Source organism: Rattus norvegicus, chromosome 14 (genome assembly GCF_036323735.1).
Source record: "Rattus norvegicus strain BN/NHsdMcwi chromosome 14, GRCr8, whole genome shotgun sequence".
NCBI lineage: Eukaryota > Metazoa > Chordata > Mammalia > Rodentia > Muridae > Rattus > Rattus norvegicus.
In genome coordinates this window covers 100,422,099-100,441,764 of record NC_086032.1, presented here as the reverse complement: position 1 = coordinate 100,441,764, position 19,666 = coordinate 100,422,099, and the positions used below count along the sequence as shown (strand labels likewise).

Here is a 19,666-nt window from a genome sequence, read left to right as displayed (position 1 = left end):
ATGTCTCAATATCTGTCTGTATGTATACGCTTTCCACAGCATGGACGTGGAAGTCAGAGGAGAAGTTGTGGAAGTTGGTTCTCCTCGGGCTCCAGTGGTTGGAGTCATGCTGTCAGGCCTACTGACAGGCGCCCACCTCTGAGCCATCTCACTGGTCCTCCATGTGAATTTTAGGATCTCTGTGAAGAATGGTTGTAGAATGGTGGTTAAGGATTGCATTGAACCATTGGATTGCTTTTGATGGGAACACTCAGTTTACAATATTAATTTTTTCAGTGCGTGCACACAGGAGATCATTCCATGTTCTAGTGTCTTTTCAATTTTCCTCTTCAGTGTTTTAAATTTTACATTGTAGGGTGTGTTTCACATTCTTGGATAGGTTCATTCCAAAGCTATTTTGGGGGTTGGGTGAAGTTGTGAATAGAATTGTTTACCTGTTTTCTCTTGTAATACTTTTATTACTAGTATATAGGAAGGCTACTGATTTTTGTATTTTGGGTGCTGGAGAGATAGATTAACAGTTAAGAGCACTGACTCTTACAGAGGACTTGGTTTTAATTCTCAGCGCCTACATGTTGTCTCACAACCATCTATAACTCCTGTCCTGGGGACGCAACTCCTTCTCTTGGCCTCCCTTGGCATCAGGCACACACATGGTGCATTACATGTAGACAAAACACCCATGCATAAGTTTTTAATTTCATTTTTGTATCTTAGCACTTTGCAGAAGTTTTCTGGTGGACTCTGTAAGATACTATGTATAGACCCACATAATGTGCAAATAATACTGCTAATCTTCCTTTCCTATTTGTATTCCTTTTTTCTTTCCCTTGTCAAATGTGCTGGCTAGGACTTCAAGCACAATCCTCAATAGGGGTGGACAGAGTGTATACCCTTGTCTTGGTTCTGATTTTAGTGAAAATGCCAGTTTTTCTTTTTCTAGAATGAAACTGAGTTTGACATGTCACATGTATCCCTTAATATATTGAGATGTGTTTCTTCCACTCCTAGTTGTTTTCATAGTTTTTATCCTGAAAGAAAGTTGAACTTGCCAAAGGCCTTTTCTGCATCTAATGAAATTATCATGTAGTTTATGTCCTTGCGTCTGTTTATGTGTTATGTTACACTTGTTGGTTTGTATATGTTGAAACATTCCTGAGTCTCTGGGATGAAACTGCCTTGATCATGGTGGTCTTTTTGACATGCTCCTGAATTTAGTTTTTAAATATCTTTGAGAAATTTGTGTCTCTGTCCATTAAGGAGATTGGTCTGTAATTTTCTGTTTTTCATTATGTTCTTTTTCTAATTTTGACATATCATTATGATCCAATTTTTCTTTCTTTAATTGTATTGTTTTTTATATTTCTGTTCCTTAATGGTAGGAGTCAGTTCTACTGTGCTAAAGTGTTTCATATTTCTAATAGCTAGAATACTTTTTCTGTCCTTGTACTCTAAGGTAGTGCATTTCTTTGAAGGCAAGGTTTGGTTCTTGAATACTGTTTTTAGAATCTCTTCTGCTAGACTGTGTGTTTTCACTGGAAATTAAGACCATTAGTAGTCACGGTCATTGAAAGGTGTGTATTAAATTCTGTCGTCTTGCATCACTCTTGATATCGTAGATGACTGAGATTCTGTGAAAGTCTTCTGAGGTTTTCAGCTTTCTGAGTTCTGTCCAGATCAGATTCAGGATTTCTTTTCAATCTCACAGTTGGTCTGGTTTCATTGTGCAGGCTCCTCTTTTGGTTTTAGTTTACTGGAGTCTTTGGTTGTGGAGCTGAGGCCACAGCAGAGTTCTTTGAAATGCTGTCTTGCTCCTGTCCTGTCGGTTGTCAGTGCTGAAGGGAAGGGACGTCCCCGGCCCCCCTGTGCTCTCCTCCCTGGGTTACAGCTCTCCTGACCCCAGCTGCCAAAGGTACGTCCGCTGCTTCTCCCAAATCTCTCATCTTCCCAGCTTCATCTGAGGAACACTTTGTTTTTGTAGATTTTTCAATTAGCATATATTAATTATGTAAAACAGTGGATTCAGTCGAGATATTCACAGCACATATAACACACAACCTTCTTGGAAGGAATAGACTGCTAGCCAGTATTTTATGTGTATCTCAAACTGACATGTAAAGAATAACCATTTAGTTGGTAATTGCTTACAGTGGCCTTTGAGTCAGTAGTAGTTGACAAAATTTATCTTCTACAGTTACATCAAATCTTTGCTAGAAGACCTGTATTTGGGCTGATCAAAAAGTCTTTACTCCGTTCTGTTTGAGATAGGCTCCCTACTAGCTGGAAACACTTTGGGACCTGCTCTCAAGAACCTTTATTGAAACTATAGGTGACAGCCCTCTCATCTGTAGAAGCACAATGTCAGCGGATAGCCTGGAGAATTTTTCATTACAATAGAAAAATTCCTGAAATGTAGCATAAGTGGCAGACCTTGGCAGGCTGGGGACAGAGCGTTTTAGTGAAAAGTTTAGTCAAGTCTATGCAGACTTGAAATAATCAGCGTTTGCATCTGTACACCCTCACTGTGCTTGAAGCGGTATTTGGCAATATGCTCGCCTTTGGAGTTCACATTGAGTATCTTTCTTCTTCATCTGTCTCGTTTGTTTCAGTCTGTCTGCTTTTGTTTCTGTCTGTCTGCTTGTTTTTTGTTGTTCATTGGTTGACTGATTGCTTTTTATGGTGTCCAGGGATAAAATCCCAGTCCTTACACATGCCAGGAAAGCCTGATCCTCACCCTCAGTCCCCATGTTAAATCCATAAATATACAGCAAGCAGGAAGGAGAAAATATGCCTGGGTAAAAGACAAGGTCATATTTAGTAAACTCAACAAAAACCAGGCCAACTAAAACACTTTATGTAGAATAGTATTGGGGGAAACTCAAAAATTATAAAGTTCCCCAATTGCTTGTTGAAAAGATCATCATATAGTCTGTTTAGACAGTCAGATTCTTATGGCCTAAGTAAACCAAACTTAGCCTTGGATTTGCTTATAGGCTATAAGAAACAGTAAGTCATCTCTTTATATTCTTGTCCTTTTACCAATCAGTGACACTTTGGGTGCAAAGAGACAAGATGCATAGCGGGCTTGTGGGTTTGTTTTGTTTTGCCTAAAATTCCTTGTGGTGAGCAAGAACTTTTTCATTAGTTTGGTAAGCATTCCTTACCAAGTCCACTGAAAGTGCATGCCCAGTTCTCCACATCCAGAGAAGCACAAATTTGCAGTCTTCCCCCCTGTGCAGAGTCCTACCATACACATGTAGGATGAAGCAGGGTTCGTTTTTTTTACCATAAGCAATGTTGCCTGGGACTTGCAAATCCGTAGTTGATAAAGTTAATTTGGGAGAAGGAGGAAAGAATGACACATTGGCTACCTTCAGGGGAAAGACTCGCAGCAGTCCAGATGGCAGCAGAGGAGATCCCACTTAGAGATGTGAGACTGCAGACTTGATAACAGCATGACTCAGGCATGCAGGATTCAATGTCCAACTCCCCAGGGCTCTGCAAGGACAAGGAGGCCTCTCACCTTTGACTGGGAGGTTCCTCAGAATTAATATGAGACTCTGGTTAGAGAATATATTCATTAGTTTGCTTATTTTTACCTGAGCACTTGCCACCAAGTACTCAGGATGTTCAGATACAAAATCATTTCTGTGCAACCAGTATCATGAAAAAATGAAACAGCATGTATTTTGAAAATTCATTTAAAGAGTAAGAATTTTTAGAGGCTCAAACCCGTTACATACTTCTTAGCGATAGGAGGTAAGACAGAAATGGGGCCATTCTCACTCCTTGAGCCAGAAAGTTTGGAAGCATAACTACTTAGAAAAGAAGTAGGAAGGGCTGGGATATCAAAAAGTGGTGGCGTGTTAGCATAGCAAGCATGAGGCCCTAGGTTCAGTCCCCCAAACTGAAAATAAATACGTCAATTTATTTTAAAAAGATAAATAAAAAGGAGTTGGAAATCCTAAGAGGAGAGAGAGAGCAGAAATATCTCACACTGCCTGCAGTTTGGACCTTGGAGCAGAGTAAAAGCAGCAGCAGAAAACTACAAACCCACTCTAGTCTCTTACATGCAGCCACCAGCTCTACCTGCCTTGTCTAGTGACTGAGCATTGAGCTTCAGAGAGCCTGTGTGACAGGATTGGGTGGTAGGGGAATAGAAGCCCGAAATGAAGCCTAAGCTTTCGGAAAAGACCTCGGAGGGACTATTCTAAGCTCCACTCCTAAGTTGCTCTAGGAGTGTATTCTAGTAATTCAAAGTCAATTTTACCATGTTCACAAAATAAAGAAAAAAATTCATAGATTCATCTAAAAGATACAGAAAGGCGTACTTGACAAAATTGAGCACCAAGTTTCTTGGCGAAGTTTTATTTTTCCTTCGCTTTGATTTAGGGAACCCTGGCCTCTTGACTGGAACTGAGACGTACTTGCATACACTCACAGCTTCTTATAGTAGAATGCCTATATGTTATGTAAAATACGGGTGGTATAGAAGCAGTTATATAGGTTTGCATATAAACAGTGAACATATGGAGACTAAGTAGGAACTCCATTTAAAACTGAAGTTTAAAAGAAAAAACGCATGGGCCAGGTGGTAATGGTGCACAGGCCTTCAAGTCCAGCACTCAGGAGACAGAGGCAGGTGCATCTCTGGGAGTCTGAGGCCCAGCCTGGTCTACAGAGTGAGTTCCAGGACAGCCAGGGCTACATGGAGAAACCCTGTCTTTACCCACCCCACCCCCCAAAGAAAACCATGGATTACATAGAAATAAATTGCTGAAAGGCCTGAGAAACCCCATACAGCAGTGCATTACATTATTGAAGGTAAGAGAAAAAAATTTAATAAACAGAGAGAGTTCTACATTCATAGATTTGAAAACTCAAAATTGTTACTTCTCCCTAAACGAACCTGAAATTCAAGGTCAATTATAATCCTAGAAGATTTTCAACCAGTCACAGAAATTTAAAAGTTGATTTTTTTAAAACATACAAGAAAACCCAAGAACACACAAACGGGGGAAAATTAAAACAGATTAATAGTAGTCATAACAATGCTAACTTTAAGATTTACTGTAGAGATTTAATAATCAAGATAGTGTAGTGTTGCCATAGGTCAGATAAATAGATATGCAGGGTAGACAGCCATGTCATTGCAAGGAAGAAAAGCCAATACTTTGCTATGTTGCTAAGTGTGTACTATATTGCTAATCTGTGACATTTGGTAAGTTAGGTTTTTAAAGTCCATTTTGCATATAAACTCATAGGAACTCAAGGACCATCTATCTCTAATAGCCATGAAATAAAGAAACATAGTGAATCATATTTTTTTAAAAATAAAAACTAGAGAGATTATTAAGAAAAATGAATGAGTCACAGATTGGAAAACAGTAGTGAAGCCAGGACTGCAGCCCTCCCCTCCCTCCGGTTACTGGGGAGGGAAAGGCAGGAGGATCTGGAGCTCAGGCTCCTTCTCAGGCACACAGCAAGTTTAAGGACGGGCTATACATTTACTTTTCTCTGCTGGGCCATTTTTCTGTATTTGATGACATAAACAATTGCGTCAGTTAGAACTTAGTTTCTATAACTTGGTGAGAACCAGGCATGGTGGCACATAGATGCGATCTCAATACCCAGGAGCCTGGCGCAGGAAGATTACTGCAGATTCAAGGCGACATACCTAGGCTACATAATGAGACCCACAGACACACAGACATGTGCAGCCTCAGAGCAGGGATCACTGAGGAGGGTGAAAGGTGTGTGTGTGGAGAGCGGGTGAGTGCAGCTCATGTGAGTTGAGTGTCAGGGATGGGTGAAAAGGCACAGCGTCCTGGGGCTGGAGACACACTGTGGCAGCCAAGAGCACTTGCTCGACATTCCAGGACTCAAGGTCAGTTTCTAGCACTTAGGAAGGGTAATGATTCACAACCACCTGTGACTCTAGCACACAGGCTTCTGTGGGCGTGCACGTGCACACACATACAAATAAAAACAAACTCAGGGATGCCCATGTTTTTAAGATGTGCTGTTTAAATGTGAAGACTTCAGGAGAATGAATGAATGTTCAGCAGCTGCTTGCCTGCTCAAAGCAGCCTCTGCCCTCCTCTCCCTTTGTGGAGAGCTGCTGTTTGAAAAGAGCATTACTAAACTTGTTAGATGTAGCCATAAGTCAGATGTTTACAGGCTGCAGCCTTTGAGGGAAGTGACATCTTGGTGACCTTGATCTCTGCCAGGAAGTTGAAGTGTTACTATTTTGGACTATCTTAAATAAGATATATTGCTACTAAGTCTAGTTATACTTAAGGGAAGAATGTGGATGATGCAAGACTCCCAGCTAGGCCTGGCTCTAGGCAGTTTATCTTTTCCCTTTAGCTCACCCAACGGGGTTCCTTTAAAGGAACAGCTACCCGCTCTTCATGTTGCCTCCTGTCCCCCCTTTCCAACGTGATAATCTGTTGGTCAATTTCTATCTGCTTTTAACTTCTAACAGTAAAGAGAAGTCACAAATTACTTGACCCTTTGCTTCGATTGCCTGCCCCCTAATTTCATTTCCCTGAGTTGCACCAGTGTGAAGCAAGTCAAAACCAGTTTGTACACTACAAGTGCCTTGCTCTGTGAGTTTATTGCTCAATTTGAGCGGCAGCGTAGGGTAGAATTTTTTCCTGCCCTGTTAGATGTCATTGTTAACATTTTCTAAGTAGGTACATTCCCAGTGAAATAAGGCTTTAAATGAGTAATGAAGTAGAACATAAATATATAGGGCCACAGTGATGTTTCCTGGGAACATCTTCCATTTAAAAAAATTATTAACATTTTCTAATTGTAAAAAGAAAAATTAACTATAGGTGATTTCGAAGAAACAAAAGCACACTTTCAGAAGGATAACTATGTAACAAAACTAGGTATTTCAGGTTCCAAACCCACATAACAGCTGCCAGTTGAAGTATTTCCATAGGAAAGTGCCAGGGCTACCCATTACACCAGCCAAACACCCAAGCACCAGCCGTTCGTAAAGTGCGCATCGTGCAGCATCTTGCAGTGGCTGCCCTCGGCTCTCAGAGCAAAGTGCACGTGTTCCCGTTGGGCCACAGTAAGGCTCACGAGTGAGCATTTGCCAGCCTCATCACCCCTGGGATAAACCCGAACACCTCTAATTCCTCAATGCCCTTGTCTTCCTCTTTTGGTTTTATAAATTAATGTCTTTTTTTGGTCTTGCATTACCTCACATGTTCACCATATGCACAGTGCTGTACTACCTAACCGACCAGCCTGTCCCCTAAAACAGGAAGCCAGTGAGGGCAAGCAGGAGCTCAGCCGCAGGCCCTTAATGAGAAAGTGCTAGCATTTCGGGTGTCTGTTGTTTGTCTCGCAGGTGAGGAATGTTGACCTGGCCAATCAGGATTCCCTTCACACTCCTTTGTGTGCCAGACAATCCTGAAGTGAAAATTTTAGGGGTAAAGTAAGCATTAACGTAAGCTTAGGGTAGATCCCGAGGCCAGAAGGGACAGGACAGTTTGTCATTAATGAGAAATCCAGGAAACAAATTGCTGTGGGTTGTTAATGAAGAAATGGTCACTGTTGATTTTCAGTTTTGCCAAAAACATTCTGAGAGGGAGGAAATATTTGAAATATTCATAAAATTATGGTATAAATAATTTTTCATAAAATTATTTTTATGAAAGTATAATTATTATATTTTATACCATAAAATTATGGTATAAACAGTTTCATAGTCTCATTTTGATAATATTTGAACATACTCTGCAGTATACCTAGAAGTCTATGGAACACTATCCATATTTGAAATTGACGACTAAGCCTTATGGCTTAGTGTTTTCCTACAGTCTTATGAGATACTTAATCCTGGTAGATTTATACTCTTTGAGATTAGATTTGTAAACATGTACTAGTTTGAAATACCCTAGCTATTTAGAGAAAACTATATCTTTGAGTATTATTTGAAAATTCTCAACCAAGCAATGACACACTTGGAAACATAGGCAAGCAAACATTACGAGATGAAGTGCACACATTAGCCAAGCCCCGCAGACTGTCTGTGAGGACTGGCGGGCAGTGTATGCAGAGTCTTCCTTGCTACTTAATATTTCTTAGCTTTAGCATTATTTATTTCATTGTTCATTTTTTCATGTTAAAAATACATCATTGGCAAAAATTTTAAAAATCATACATTTGACATCACTGCTAGTCTTCCAACTCATGATTTTACAAAAATTTCTAAGTTTGCAATGATTACTAGGCAGGAAACGATGAATTTTCCTTCTGAATTTGCTGTAACCTGAGTTCCAGAGCCAGGTTTGAAACCGTGATCCTAGTGGGCCGAAGAGAGGCGCAGGGCCTTAGAGCGCGCGTTCCTTTCCCAGGCTCCCGACACCCGGGTCTGGAGCCTCACAACCTCAGACACGTTCCTCTGGACTTTGTGGCCTTTTGCAGCTGAGCTGTGCACGAACTGACACAGATATACACATAATTAAAAGTAAAACAGTATTCCGACTCTTCCATTAATGTTTTTAGCACAGGGAGGGCTGGGGAGATGGCTCTCAGGATCTGAGTTCACCTTCAGGGCCACAGATGACGATACAGGCGGCTCCTGCAAGCGCCCTCTGTCCTCCACTAGGCGCACGCCGTCTGTTCAGCTGCCCTGCTCCCATAAAGGGAAGACATGCAAGAAAGTTTGTTTTCAGGGATTATCACGATAAAATAAAGGAAAATATTTTCAGTCAGATACAAGTTTGAGCTGTTCAGTAGGGCTGTACAGTTCAGTTGGGTTTATTTGTCTTAAGTCCCTGTTTCCGATGGTTGACTTTTACTGTCAGAAGCAGTTTTACTCTTACAAGATCTACTTTCTCCTTTGGATCTAGGAAATTGATAAGCTTATTGCTTTTTAACTGTATTTTTAAATTATTTATTTATTTTATGTATGTGAGTGAGTACACTGTAGCTGCCTTCAGACACACCAGAAGAGGGCACCAGATCCCATTACAGATGGTTGTGAGCCACCATGTGGTTGCTGGGATTTGAACTCAGGACCTCTGGAAGAGCAGTCAGTGCTCTTAACCACTGAATCATCTCTCCAGCCCAGCTCACTAATTTTTGATAGGAATTTTGTTCAAAAACGAAACATTTTTGCAAGCCTAATACGCTGGTAGTCGTGTATTAATTATGTTCGGTATTTATTAGTGTCTTTGTAGAGTGTAAATTCTCTGGGGACAATACAATGTCTGTTTCTTTTCATCCTTGTGCCCCAAGCAGAAGCACACACGGACAAATAAATGTTTGTTCAAAAAGTTAAGTGCTCATGAGTGCAATCCTACCACAAACATGGATTGTTTGATTTGGTTCAAGTAAAATTTATTGCATACTTAGATTTATAGTACTAAAGAACAGTTGTATTGATATTAAATTTAAACTGCCATATATTTCTGTTTTCTTCATTTCCCATGAAATGGTCTGGATCTGTTTGGTTCGTCTTCGTATCTAACATTTCCTAGGCTTAGCTGTGGCAGTGCTGAGGACTAAACAACTGACCCTCGTAAGGCCTTTCATTTTGCTTATGATGTGTATAAAAACAGTTTTTAATAGGAAATTCCTTGTGTGGTTTCTCTCCTTTCTCTTTGTCTGCAGTCTGTCTGTTATGGTAAGTAGTGTGCTTAAGGAGGAAACATTGTAGCTACTGTCCTGCTCTTAGGCCTTCCTTGCTGATGTTGAACACAGCAGAACATGAAGAATTACTCTGTACTTTATTCAAATAGATAAAGCCGTAAAGTCTTTGGTTACATTAAGAAATTTGCAAGACAAATAGTGATTGACGCTCTCGAAAGATGTTTATTGCTCTGTTTCCAAGAGTTGCTGACATCTAGTATAAACCTTTTATGTTATTTATTATTATCGTTTTGTGTTTATTAACATAGTGATTATGCTACTAATAAAAAATGCCACTACTTAAACAAACAGTAAAATGATCTCAATAATGCCCAGTTGTTTACCATTGATATAGTTCATCAAAATAACACTTCTGCATGTATTTCCTTATTAATCAAACGTCTCCTGTCTGTTTTTGATAACGGCATGCTTCTATGGCTCGTTAGCTCAGTGACCTGACTGTACATTGTCTCGACTGGCTTCTGTTTACAGAGATTGTAAACCAGTTGAATGCTCTGAGCAGCTTAGATGAAGATCACGACGACTGCGTAAAGCAAGCAGCTATGCCCTCAGCTAAATCAGCCAGTTCCTCTGAAGGTCTAAAGCTTTCTCCCTCTGCTTCTGATTGCCTGTGACACTGTGACTTGCTGCACTCTCACTCCTGTTTGCTTAGCTGTCAGTCTTGTCCTTGTGTACTCTTGTGGATGTTCTCTTTGGTAATTTGTAGTGCACCATCTTGCAACAAGATAGATCTTATCATTAACAAGTTTGTTAGCGAATGGTTTGATGTGAGTTATTCTGAGTCACCCTTAGTCCCATGGCGCCTTCCTTACCTACTTGTTGTGCCTCACACGCGCCTTCTAGAGCATTTGTGTCTGACCTGTCTACAAGAGTTTCCCACAAGTCTTTTCAGCACCGAAAATCTAATTTCGTTGACATAGAAAGTTCCGTTATTTAATTCCCATGTGAAACGTGTTCCTTTTCAAATGTTTATTTTCAAATGCTGGTGTACTACAAAATACTCGAATGGCATTCTGCCGCTCATAAAATATTGTCTTATTATTTGCAGGTATTATTAATGTGAATTTTAATACTTTAAAATATTTCATGAATTACCAAAACTCATGATTCATTATAACTGTGATGAACTTTACACATGCACTTATTTTCAGAACTTATAAACACACTTAACTTTTTGGATGAAGCACAAAAGGACTTGGCCACTGTGAATACAAATCCATTTGATGAACCTGATGTAACAGAATTAAATCCATTTGGAGATCCAGACTCAGAAGGTAACATGTTCCTCTGCACACGTACTTTGCACGGAAGTGACTCCTCATGACACAGTGTTATACCCACAGACCAGAGCACCACTTAACCCTTAGCAGGAAAGCAAGAGATAATGAACACTGACCCACGAAAGGTCCTTGTACAGTCGAGTTTTCTCGAGCCATGAGGGCCGAATGTTTTTCTTAAGGTGGTGGTGGTTTATAACATTATTGCATTTAATTAATGCATATCCTTGCATTTGTTTATTAATCCTCTCCATCCATTTGATCAAAAAGATAGTAAAGGTCTGAGATAACAGTCTTTTACCTAGTGGTTACGCTAACCCTCGCCGATAGGCAGACTGTCGGAAGGAAGCCACGCTGAGGGACACTGATGCTGGTGAGATAGAGGTGGTTTCCCTCTTCCCTAGCCAGTTCACCCTGATGTCCAGGGCACCCAGCATCCAGCTGCTTCCGACTGCATGTCTCTGGCCGAGAACCACACTCAGTAGTGAGAGCGAGCTGTATGTGTGTGAGAGCGTGGCGCAGAGAAGGAAGAGCCGCTGCCATCACACACGCACACACATGCGCACACACAAGCACACACACATACATAATCCTATTTAGTGAGGAATGAACCCAAAAGTCTTCCCCTTAAATCATTTTTCTTACCAAGTCATTTTAAACTCTTAATGCTTGAATAAGGGCTGTTGAAGAAGTGAGACTGCTGTTTAATTAAACCCTGCTCAGAGTGAACGCAAGAGCGGTTAACTACCATTTATGTCTTTGGACCGCTCCTGTGAAATCTTCATGAGCTTGAAATGATTTTGCGACTGATGAGGATGGGAAGAGTTTGAGCTTTGTGGAGTCGCTCCTCCCGACGGACGGTGTCCGTTCATGGTCCTTTCTCTCCATTTCTCTTCCACTTCACCAACTTAGTCAGTGTGACTCACTGAGGTTTAATTCTCTTAGTACATTATGGATTATGAACATATTTAAAATTCGAATAAAGTTATATTAAGCGTATAGTAAGTCTCAGAGGCAGGCACTTTATGTAGATTGATCAGGCTCAGTCCAGTGTTTTGAAATTGAGGTGAACAGACACAGCTCTTTTTGACCACACATGGATTGCACATCTCGAAGTCTGTATGTTTGAAAATATTATGAAAAATTTTAAGATTCTAGCATTTGGGCTTTTCATTTCAAAATTAAATGTGTAACTTTGCTAAATACACGTGAAATCGCTTTGTGGAAAGGGTGGCCACATAATGGATTCTGTGACGTCTCACAAGATGGCTAGTTTCTATTTGGAAATAATAAGCCAGCTTTATCCAAACTCTTACTCTGTGTATAAAGTTAACAAAACAAGTAGGAGCTCTTCACTGTGTGCCACCAGAAATCCTGGAATAAGTAATCTCCCAGGATATAAACGAGCCAAAAGTCGTATCCTCGATAAACAAAAGTGTTTGAGGTAGGAAAACATATTGTAGTTGTTTAGATTTTTTTCAAGCAGTTTTAATTCTCGTTCATTAGCCTCTTTTTAAAAGGAAACACTCAGTGCCTCAGTGGCCCGATCCGAAGTCACTGCGCTTGCTACTGTGTTTGTGAAACGCTCCGAAGCGCTTGGCTGGTCGCTGTCCGTACACTGCAGTTTGCCCACTTTATGAAAAAAGAACGTTTCATTCTTTGAGAAATATATATATATATATATCATATATCTCCCCTCCCCCACCACCTCCTAGACCATCCCAATCTCCCTACCCACCCAGCTTCATGTTGTTTCTCTTAGAAACACATACACATGGAGCTTGCATTGATGTAACTACTTGTTGGCTTTAGGTTTTATTTTTTAATGAAATTATTTCATTAGATCAGTTTCTATAATTATAATCTTGAAAGTAGAAGTTAAAATTTATTTCTTTTGACCGGTTTTCCATTGCTTAAGCATGTGTGTTCTGAAACTTGTTCATAAAAGTCAAGGGGAAATTCTGCATTGTTCTCTTTCCTAAAGAGAATAGAAGATGCTTAGAAAACTTTTATAATGTTTCAATATTATGGTGTTACAAAAGATATACCATTATTGAAACGTTTCCCTATAATTCATTTCGGTATTTATTACGATTTTATGAATTCCTTTATTGGCTCACGGTTTTTTGTTTTTTTGTTTTTTGTTTTTTTTGTTTTGTTTTGTTTTGTTTGGTGCAAAGACAGAATAAAACTTCTAGGCTAATTTCTGAAATTATATTACACACATATATATATATTGTTTATATATATATATACTATACTTGTTTGACTATAAATAATAAAACTTTCAAGCTAAGGATGGGGCTACATAGCTTCTGGCTATAGTACCAAACTGGTGAGGACGTAGAAACAAGAGGTCAGTCACTTCCACCCAGGAGACCGCGACTAGCTTGGCCAGTATAAAACCTCCCCATTTCAAAAAAAAAACAGGCGTTGCTAGAGCGATGGCTCAAGAGTCAAGTGCCTGCTGCTGCTTTTCTGTGCCTTGAGTTCAGCTTCCAGTGAGCACAGCAGCCTATGACTGTCTGGAGGTACAATTCCTGAGGATCTCATGGTCTTTTCTGACCCCCAGGGCATCAGACATGTAGGCATGCAGGGAAAATAATCAGATACATAAATAAAAACAATCTTTTAAAGGAGGAGGGACTGGGGCAGTGGCTTAGCAGGTAAAGATCCCCAGCACTTGCATGTAAATCTAGACCTGGGGGTTTAGGTCTGTAATCTCTGGGTTGAGAGGCAGAAGGTCATGTTATACACCCTGACATTTTTTAAAAATAATAATTAGATTAAGTTGCTTGAGATGCTACTCAATTATAAAACAATCATCATTTTCTTTGCTGTGGTTGTAATAGTGGTAATAGCTGTGGGGCAGAGGTCAACCATGTTACCTTCCCCTGCTCCTTACCATTTTCTTTTAAATTTTGTATATTTAATTTTTTACGAAATAGGTTCTGCAACCTGGAGCTTACAGTTTAGGTTAGAGTGACAGTCCCTGAGATCCGCATGTCTCCATTCCCTCGGCCGCACACCCCAGCAGTTATTATTGAGACCTCCGTGTAGATGTGGGGGAGCCAGACTCGGGCCCTCTGAGCCTTCAAGCTGCTTTTCAGAACTTCAATAACAAGTTTCTGTTTCCTATAAAATAATTGTTAGAGTTGTCTGGACAATTTAAATTGTTTTAATATACTATTTTTTTGCCTTGTTTCACTTTAGAAAACACCTATTTTTAATCACCAAAATTGTGTTCAAATTTGTTTTCAAATTAAAATTTGAGTGTTTTAAATGTGAATTTAGTATAGCACATTTGTGAGCTTACCATCATGATTTAACTCTCCCTCTCGTGCTTTCTCTTCAGAACTGAGAGTGGAACCCAGGACTTCATGCTTCTTAGGCATGCTCCCCACTGAGCTACATCCCAACCCCACCCACATGATTTTAATACAGCAATTCAACTTGAATTTCCTTAAGCTATTCTTGTTAACTAGGTTCAAGTTCATTAAAGGCTCTAAAAAGTCAAGGTTAGAACTGGATATAATATAGCTTAATGATAGAATGCACAAGGCCCAGGCTTCGGTCCCTTCCCGCCCTCCCCATCACTGCTGTGTGAGCATATGTTGTACACAGTTCAGAATACGTGCTTTGACACCTAGACGATGCACACTGGCAGACAGAGCTACCAAGTATCATTTAAAAATACCTGTTTTTATGTTCTTTTAAAAATTAAATTTGTCGTGCTTCAATCTAGGATGGCAAGCTCGGACGGTTGAGATAAACAGTGATTCTGCACTCCCAAGTAGTTTAAAACTTCTGAAGTTTATACGCTATCATGCTGTATAAGACACTTCAGAGAAGAGACACGTGGGGAGGTTGAAAAGATGTCGTTCTCTTTTTCTCTCCATTTTGTTTTAATTAATTTATAAATTAAATAATTAATTACTTTTCAGAGGTTAGAACTTGTCCTGTACACAGAGGCCCTCATCACTTCACAGCACCCATCTCACAAGGCTCACACAGTCACTTGTGACTTTAGCTTTCAGTAACTCAAGTGCAGAAACCCACACGCACATACAAAATACACGCGCATGCATGATTTTAAAAAAAGTCAATTAAAGGCAGGAGATGAGCAATCTAGACAGGCGACGTTTGAGAGTTCTCTTCCTAAAGAAGGAGGCAAAAATCGTACGATTTACATTTTGTTGGGCGTAATAAGGGTTTCTTAGCTCCTCAGACATATATTCTTGCTTCATTATTGCTTTTGTGCTTCCTACTTCGGTGTCCATTGACTCCAGATTGCCTGCTTTAAAACATCAGAAGTAGAGGGTGTCATGTGCTATTAGTCTAGCCTCTGTTGCTGTTGTTTTATAGAATCAATCACTGAAACAAGTTCACCTAGAAAAGCAGAAGAGTCTTTTTATAATAACAGCTGTAATCCCTTTAAAGGTGTCCAGACTCCACAGCACCTGAACCCCCTTGATGAACCAGAGACGTTTGTAATGATAAAGGATTCCCCACCGCAGTCGACACGCAGAAGGAACCCGAGACCGGTGGACATGAGCAAGTACCTCTATGCTGATAGTTCCAAGAGTGAGGAGGAGCTGGACGAGTGAGTACCTTTACTTACTAAGCTATCATCACAGCTTAGCCCGCAAATTAACCTAAGGAAACCCTTCTGAAGTATACCTGATGGACACAGATGCTTATATGTAGTGTATCACTTAGCATGTAACTCACCCTACTACTAGAACTTCTTTTGAGAATATTTTTTTAGTAAGGTCCTGTTTCTTTGTTTTATTACTTTTTAAGAATTTCATACATGATTATACTATATTACATAATTTCTACCTTTTCCCCTCACTCCCTTCTCAAATTCATGTCCTTTTCTTTCATAATTACTCACAGCAACAACAACCTACCTGGTCTGATTAGTGCTGCCTGTATCTGCAGGAATTTATGACTGGTCACGTAGGCTTGGACAACCTCTTGGGGCTTGTGTCAGGAGGAAACTAACCCCTCTCTCTTCCCCTCCCTTTGTTGCAATTGACTGCCCATAGTTCTTCAGCTTGGGGTGGGGCCTTGTGAGCACTGCATTCCCTCTGTCCTTGCTCTAATGTCTCCTGGCATGCTCTTGTACAGGCAACAGTGTTGTTGAGAGTTAGGGGGACCGACACTCCTGCTGTTTGCAACAGTCCTCCTGGTCACTAGAAGTCTTTTACTCTTAACCTTGGTTTTCTTCATGAAGGTCTATCTACCCTGACACACCAAGTTTTGGAGACTGTAGAATCTAGTTGGAATTCCAGTTATGTTTTCTTATTGAAACTCTATTATAGATGGTATTTAGATGTTTTTGATTGAAAGTTGTAGGCATTTACTTCACTTCTGTTGCAGTTCTGTTGTGGAAACCATTGAATTATATAGGATAGCGATTTGATCAGAAGACTTGTTCAGACACTTAACAGCACAATCCCAACATTGCTAAAACAGAGCCCATCATCACAAGCTCAGTGTGAATAGGCAGTGTGATCAGAGTTGCCCCGTGCCGGTGGCTTATGGCCTTGAGTGCACTTAAAGAGCAAAGAGCAGTAACTAACCTGCACTTTTGGTCACAATACAGTAACACAGACTGGATTTAGCATCCCGCCTTAAGCAACTAAAAAATAGAATAAAATATTTGAAACAGTTGCTTTTGAGACATTGAACACAAACTCAGGGGATAATAATGCCCAAAAGAACAGAAAGAAAAAAGGTGGTTCCCACAGTTGTTCTTCAAGTTCATATTTAGAAATGTTTCCAGCATTTTAGGGGTAGAAAAATTCACACAGTCCCCCAATATCTCCTTGACTTGGTGACGCATAATTTGGATTTGTAGAGTTGACAACAACATTAGTAAACCAAAGTGATAAAACCTGCAAACTGAGCACCAACGAGGAAATTGACTCTTCTTGTCTTTTTAGTTGAGTACTGACTAGAGCACACATGTGAGTAGATTTTCCGTGAGAAAGAAGCACACTGAATAGTTGTGGGAAAATTTTTTCAGGATTGAGTATAATATGTACTTTTCCACTGAGCAAAGAGAAGGATTTTTTAAAACACAAGACATGAGGTAGAATGCGCATGCGTGTGTTGTCTCATTGGTGGCCCAGTTAGCTGATGCCAAAAGCTCCCTAGGCCCTGCCTCAAAACCTTAGGGTAAATAAGTTAAACAAAATGTATTCCACTCAAGCCTAAAAATATCTGAGGCAATAGAAAATATGCAGCACCCAAAGTATAAATTTTGTACTTTGACACACAAATTTATCAGACTAGTAAAGAAATAGGAAAGTCTGACTATGAGAAAATCAAGTCATTAGCAATGGCTGTAGAGACGGGATAGGCAATGGAGCTAGTTAACAAGTATAGTAAAGTATTATAAATATATTTTAGAAGTTGGAGAAAGAACACATGAACATGAGTGATGGGGAACATACAAGTTGAACTTATAGAAATGAGAGATACAATGTGTCTAATATATGTGTTGGGGTGAGAGACAATGTGTCTAAAGTGTGTAGAGGAGTAAGATACAATGTGTCTTAAAGTGGGGGTGAGAGATACAATGTTTCTAAAGTGAGTAGAGGTAATGCCATATTAAATGCAGACAAAAAAAAAAAAAAAAGACTGGCAAATCTAAAAACACAACCATAGAAATTATTCTGATTGCAACATAGGGGAAAGAAAAAGAGTAAGGACCAGTGAGCTAGATAACTTCGATCAAGTAGCCTAGCATGTAACTGGGATTCTAGATAGGGAAAGATGAAAGGAATGCAAGGAAACACACACGTGTACACACATGTATATATACATGCATGCACATCTACATGTACACACACACATACACACACACACTTCTTAGAAGCTGAATGAACTGCAGGTACAAGAAATACTAAGAAAAACAGTTCAAAACAGAAGACAGTGAGGTAATTTTTCTTAAATACTGAAAAATGAAAATAAAAATAAATTATTTGCCACAGTACTGCTTCAGTCAAAATCTTAGTGTTTTTCTTTGTAATATTTAATAAGGTTTTGTAGCAGATACCTAGAAATAGAAGGGACTCAAAATAAGAATTTTGACAAAACCAAGTTAAGGACAAACTATTTAATTTTAACTCACTGGCCAAAGCATTGTATTGTTACCTTAAAGTTGAATGACGGAGATGGAAAGGAGTCTGTAAATAGTTCCGTGGGTGTACTGAAGATGAGTTTTGGAAGACTTAGCAGTGACAGTCAATTAGAGAGCAATCTGTTTTGGCTGGAGGGATGGCTCAGGGTGGTTAAGAGCACTGACTGCCCCTCTGAAGGTCCTAATCAGTCCCAGCCTCCACAAAGCAGTTCATAACTGTCTGATGCCCTTTTCTAAAGACGCAACACAAGCATGAAAGGAAGGACTAAACTGTCAAAGGCTTCATTGGGAAGCAGGAAGAGAAGCTAAGGGACCCTGGGCTGGGCGAAGACTTCTTTTAAAGAAAATCTAAAAAAAAAAATAATAATAATTTGGATTTTATCAAAATTAAATCTTAGAGGAAAAAAGACCTTCCAAAAATAAAAAGACAAGACACTAAAACATTTTCAGTAGACTGAAAAAGAAACTGGATGTAATTTGAGCATTGACACTAAAGAAGGTAGCTAGTAGGAACTGGAAAGAAATCCAGTTTCACTGTCTTCAAGGATATGCAAATTAAAGCCACAATGTTAATCCCAATGCACACCCACTTGAGTAGCTAAGATTTAGAAGCCTGATTATACCAAGTCTTCTCAATGCTATGGACTCACTCACTTATATAGAGCTCTTAGAGTTCATCAGCCATCCTAGAATACACTTTACTAATCTCCAAAAACATTAATCATATGCTTGTCTGTCCTATCAGCCATGCCACTCGTGGGTGTTCACCTATAAGAAATGAATGAAAGTGTTTATAGAAAGACCCTTTAGAAGAACATTTTAATAGTTTTAATTATTCTTATAACAAGAATGGGGGTACTCAAATATCCACCTACCGGCAAATGTGTAGATCACAGTGTCTGTAGTAGAATTCTACCTAGGAATAAGGAGTAAGAAATTATTGATATGCTGTTGTGTGGATGAATTAAGATATCATCTTCCTGATTGAAAGAAGCCGGACTACAAAGTGTACATATTATATAATACCATTCTTTAACACTTCTAGGAGGTACAAACTGTAGAGAGAAGTGGACTAAGCAGTATTTTGATCAGAGCTAAACAGCAGGAGACACTAAGAGGACTCTTTTGAAAAGGAAGCTTTGGTGAGAACAGAATGCTGCTTTCTTATATTTTTGGTTGTGAGCCTAGCCTTTAACGGCTGAGCCGTCTCTCCAGCCCGGAATGCTGTTTTCTTATTGTGTAGTCAGCTTTCACACTGTGTGAAACCTACCTACTTGCACTCAAGTTTGGATCATCCATTGTGTATTATTGGCACTTAAATTTGTTTTAATAGGAACAAGACTTTAAACTTTATTGTAAGAAATATGGCATGAGTCCTTCCCTGCTTGGAGTTCTTGGGCTTGGGGTTTCTTTAATGTGAATACCTGATACAGGACAGAGGAGATCTGTAAAGGTATTTAATCATAAATAATGTAAGCAATAATGCTATGTTTCCTTGAAGTGGGTTTCTGCTTTACTTGGGAAAATGAACTTAGTCATTAACATTTAAATATTGGGA

The 19,666-nt window shown here is 39.6% G+C and overlaps 1 protein-coding gene across 21 annotated transcripts in view; it reads left to right on the top strand.

Annotated features, from left to right (window-relative positions):
• Positions 1 to 19,666, top strand: part of Ehbp1 (EH domain binding protein 1) — a 287,180-nt gene that overhangs the window by 140,000 nt on the left and 127,514 nt on the right. For 9 of the 21 annotated variants that reach the window (NM_001305130.1, XM_017599244.3, XM_063273257.1 and 6 more), the window contains exons 8-10: positions 10,150 to 10,254; positions 10,830 to 10,952; positions 15,396 to 15,558. In NM_001305130.1, the coding sequence (NP_001292059.1) occupies positions 10,150 to 10,254; positions 10,830 to 10,952; positions 15,396 to 15,558 (391 nt within the window). The remainder of the gene's footprint in view (positions 1 to 10,149; positions 10,255 to 10,829; positions 10,953 to 15,395; positions 15,559 to 19,666) is intronic. The other 12 variants (XM_063273258.1, XM_063273261.1, XM_063273259.1 and 9 more) reach the window with 2 other exon arrangements.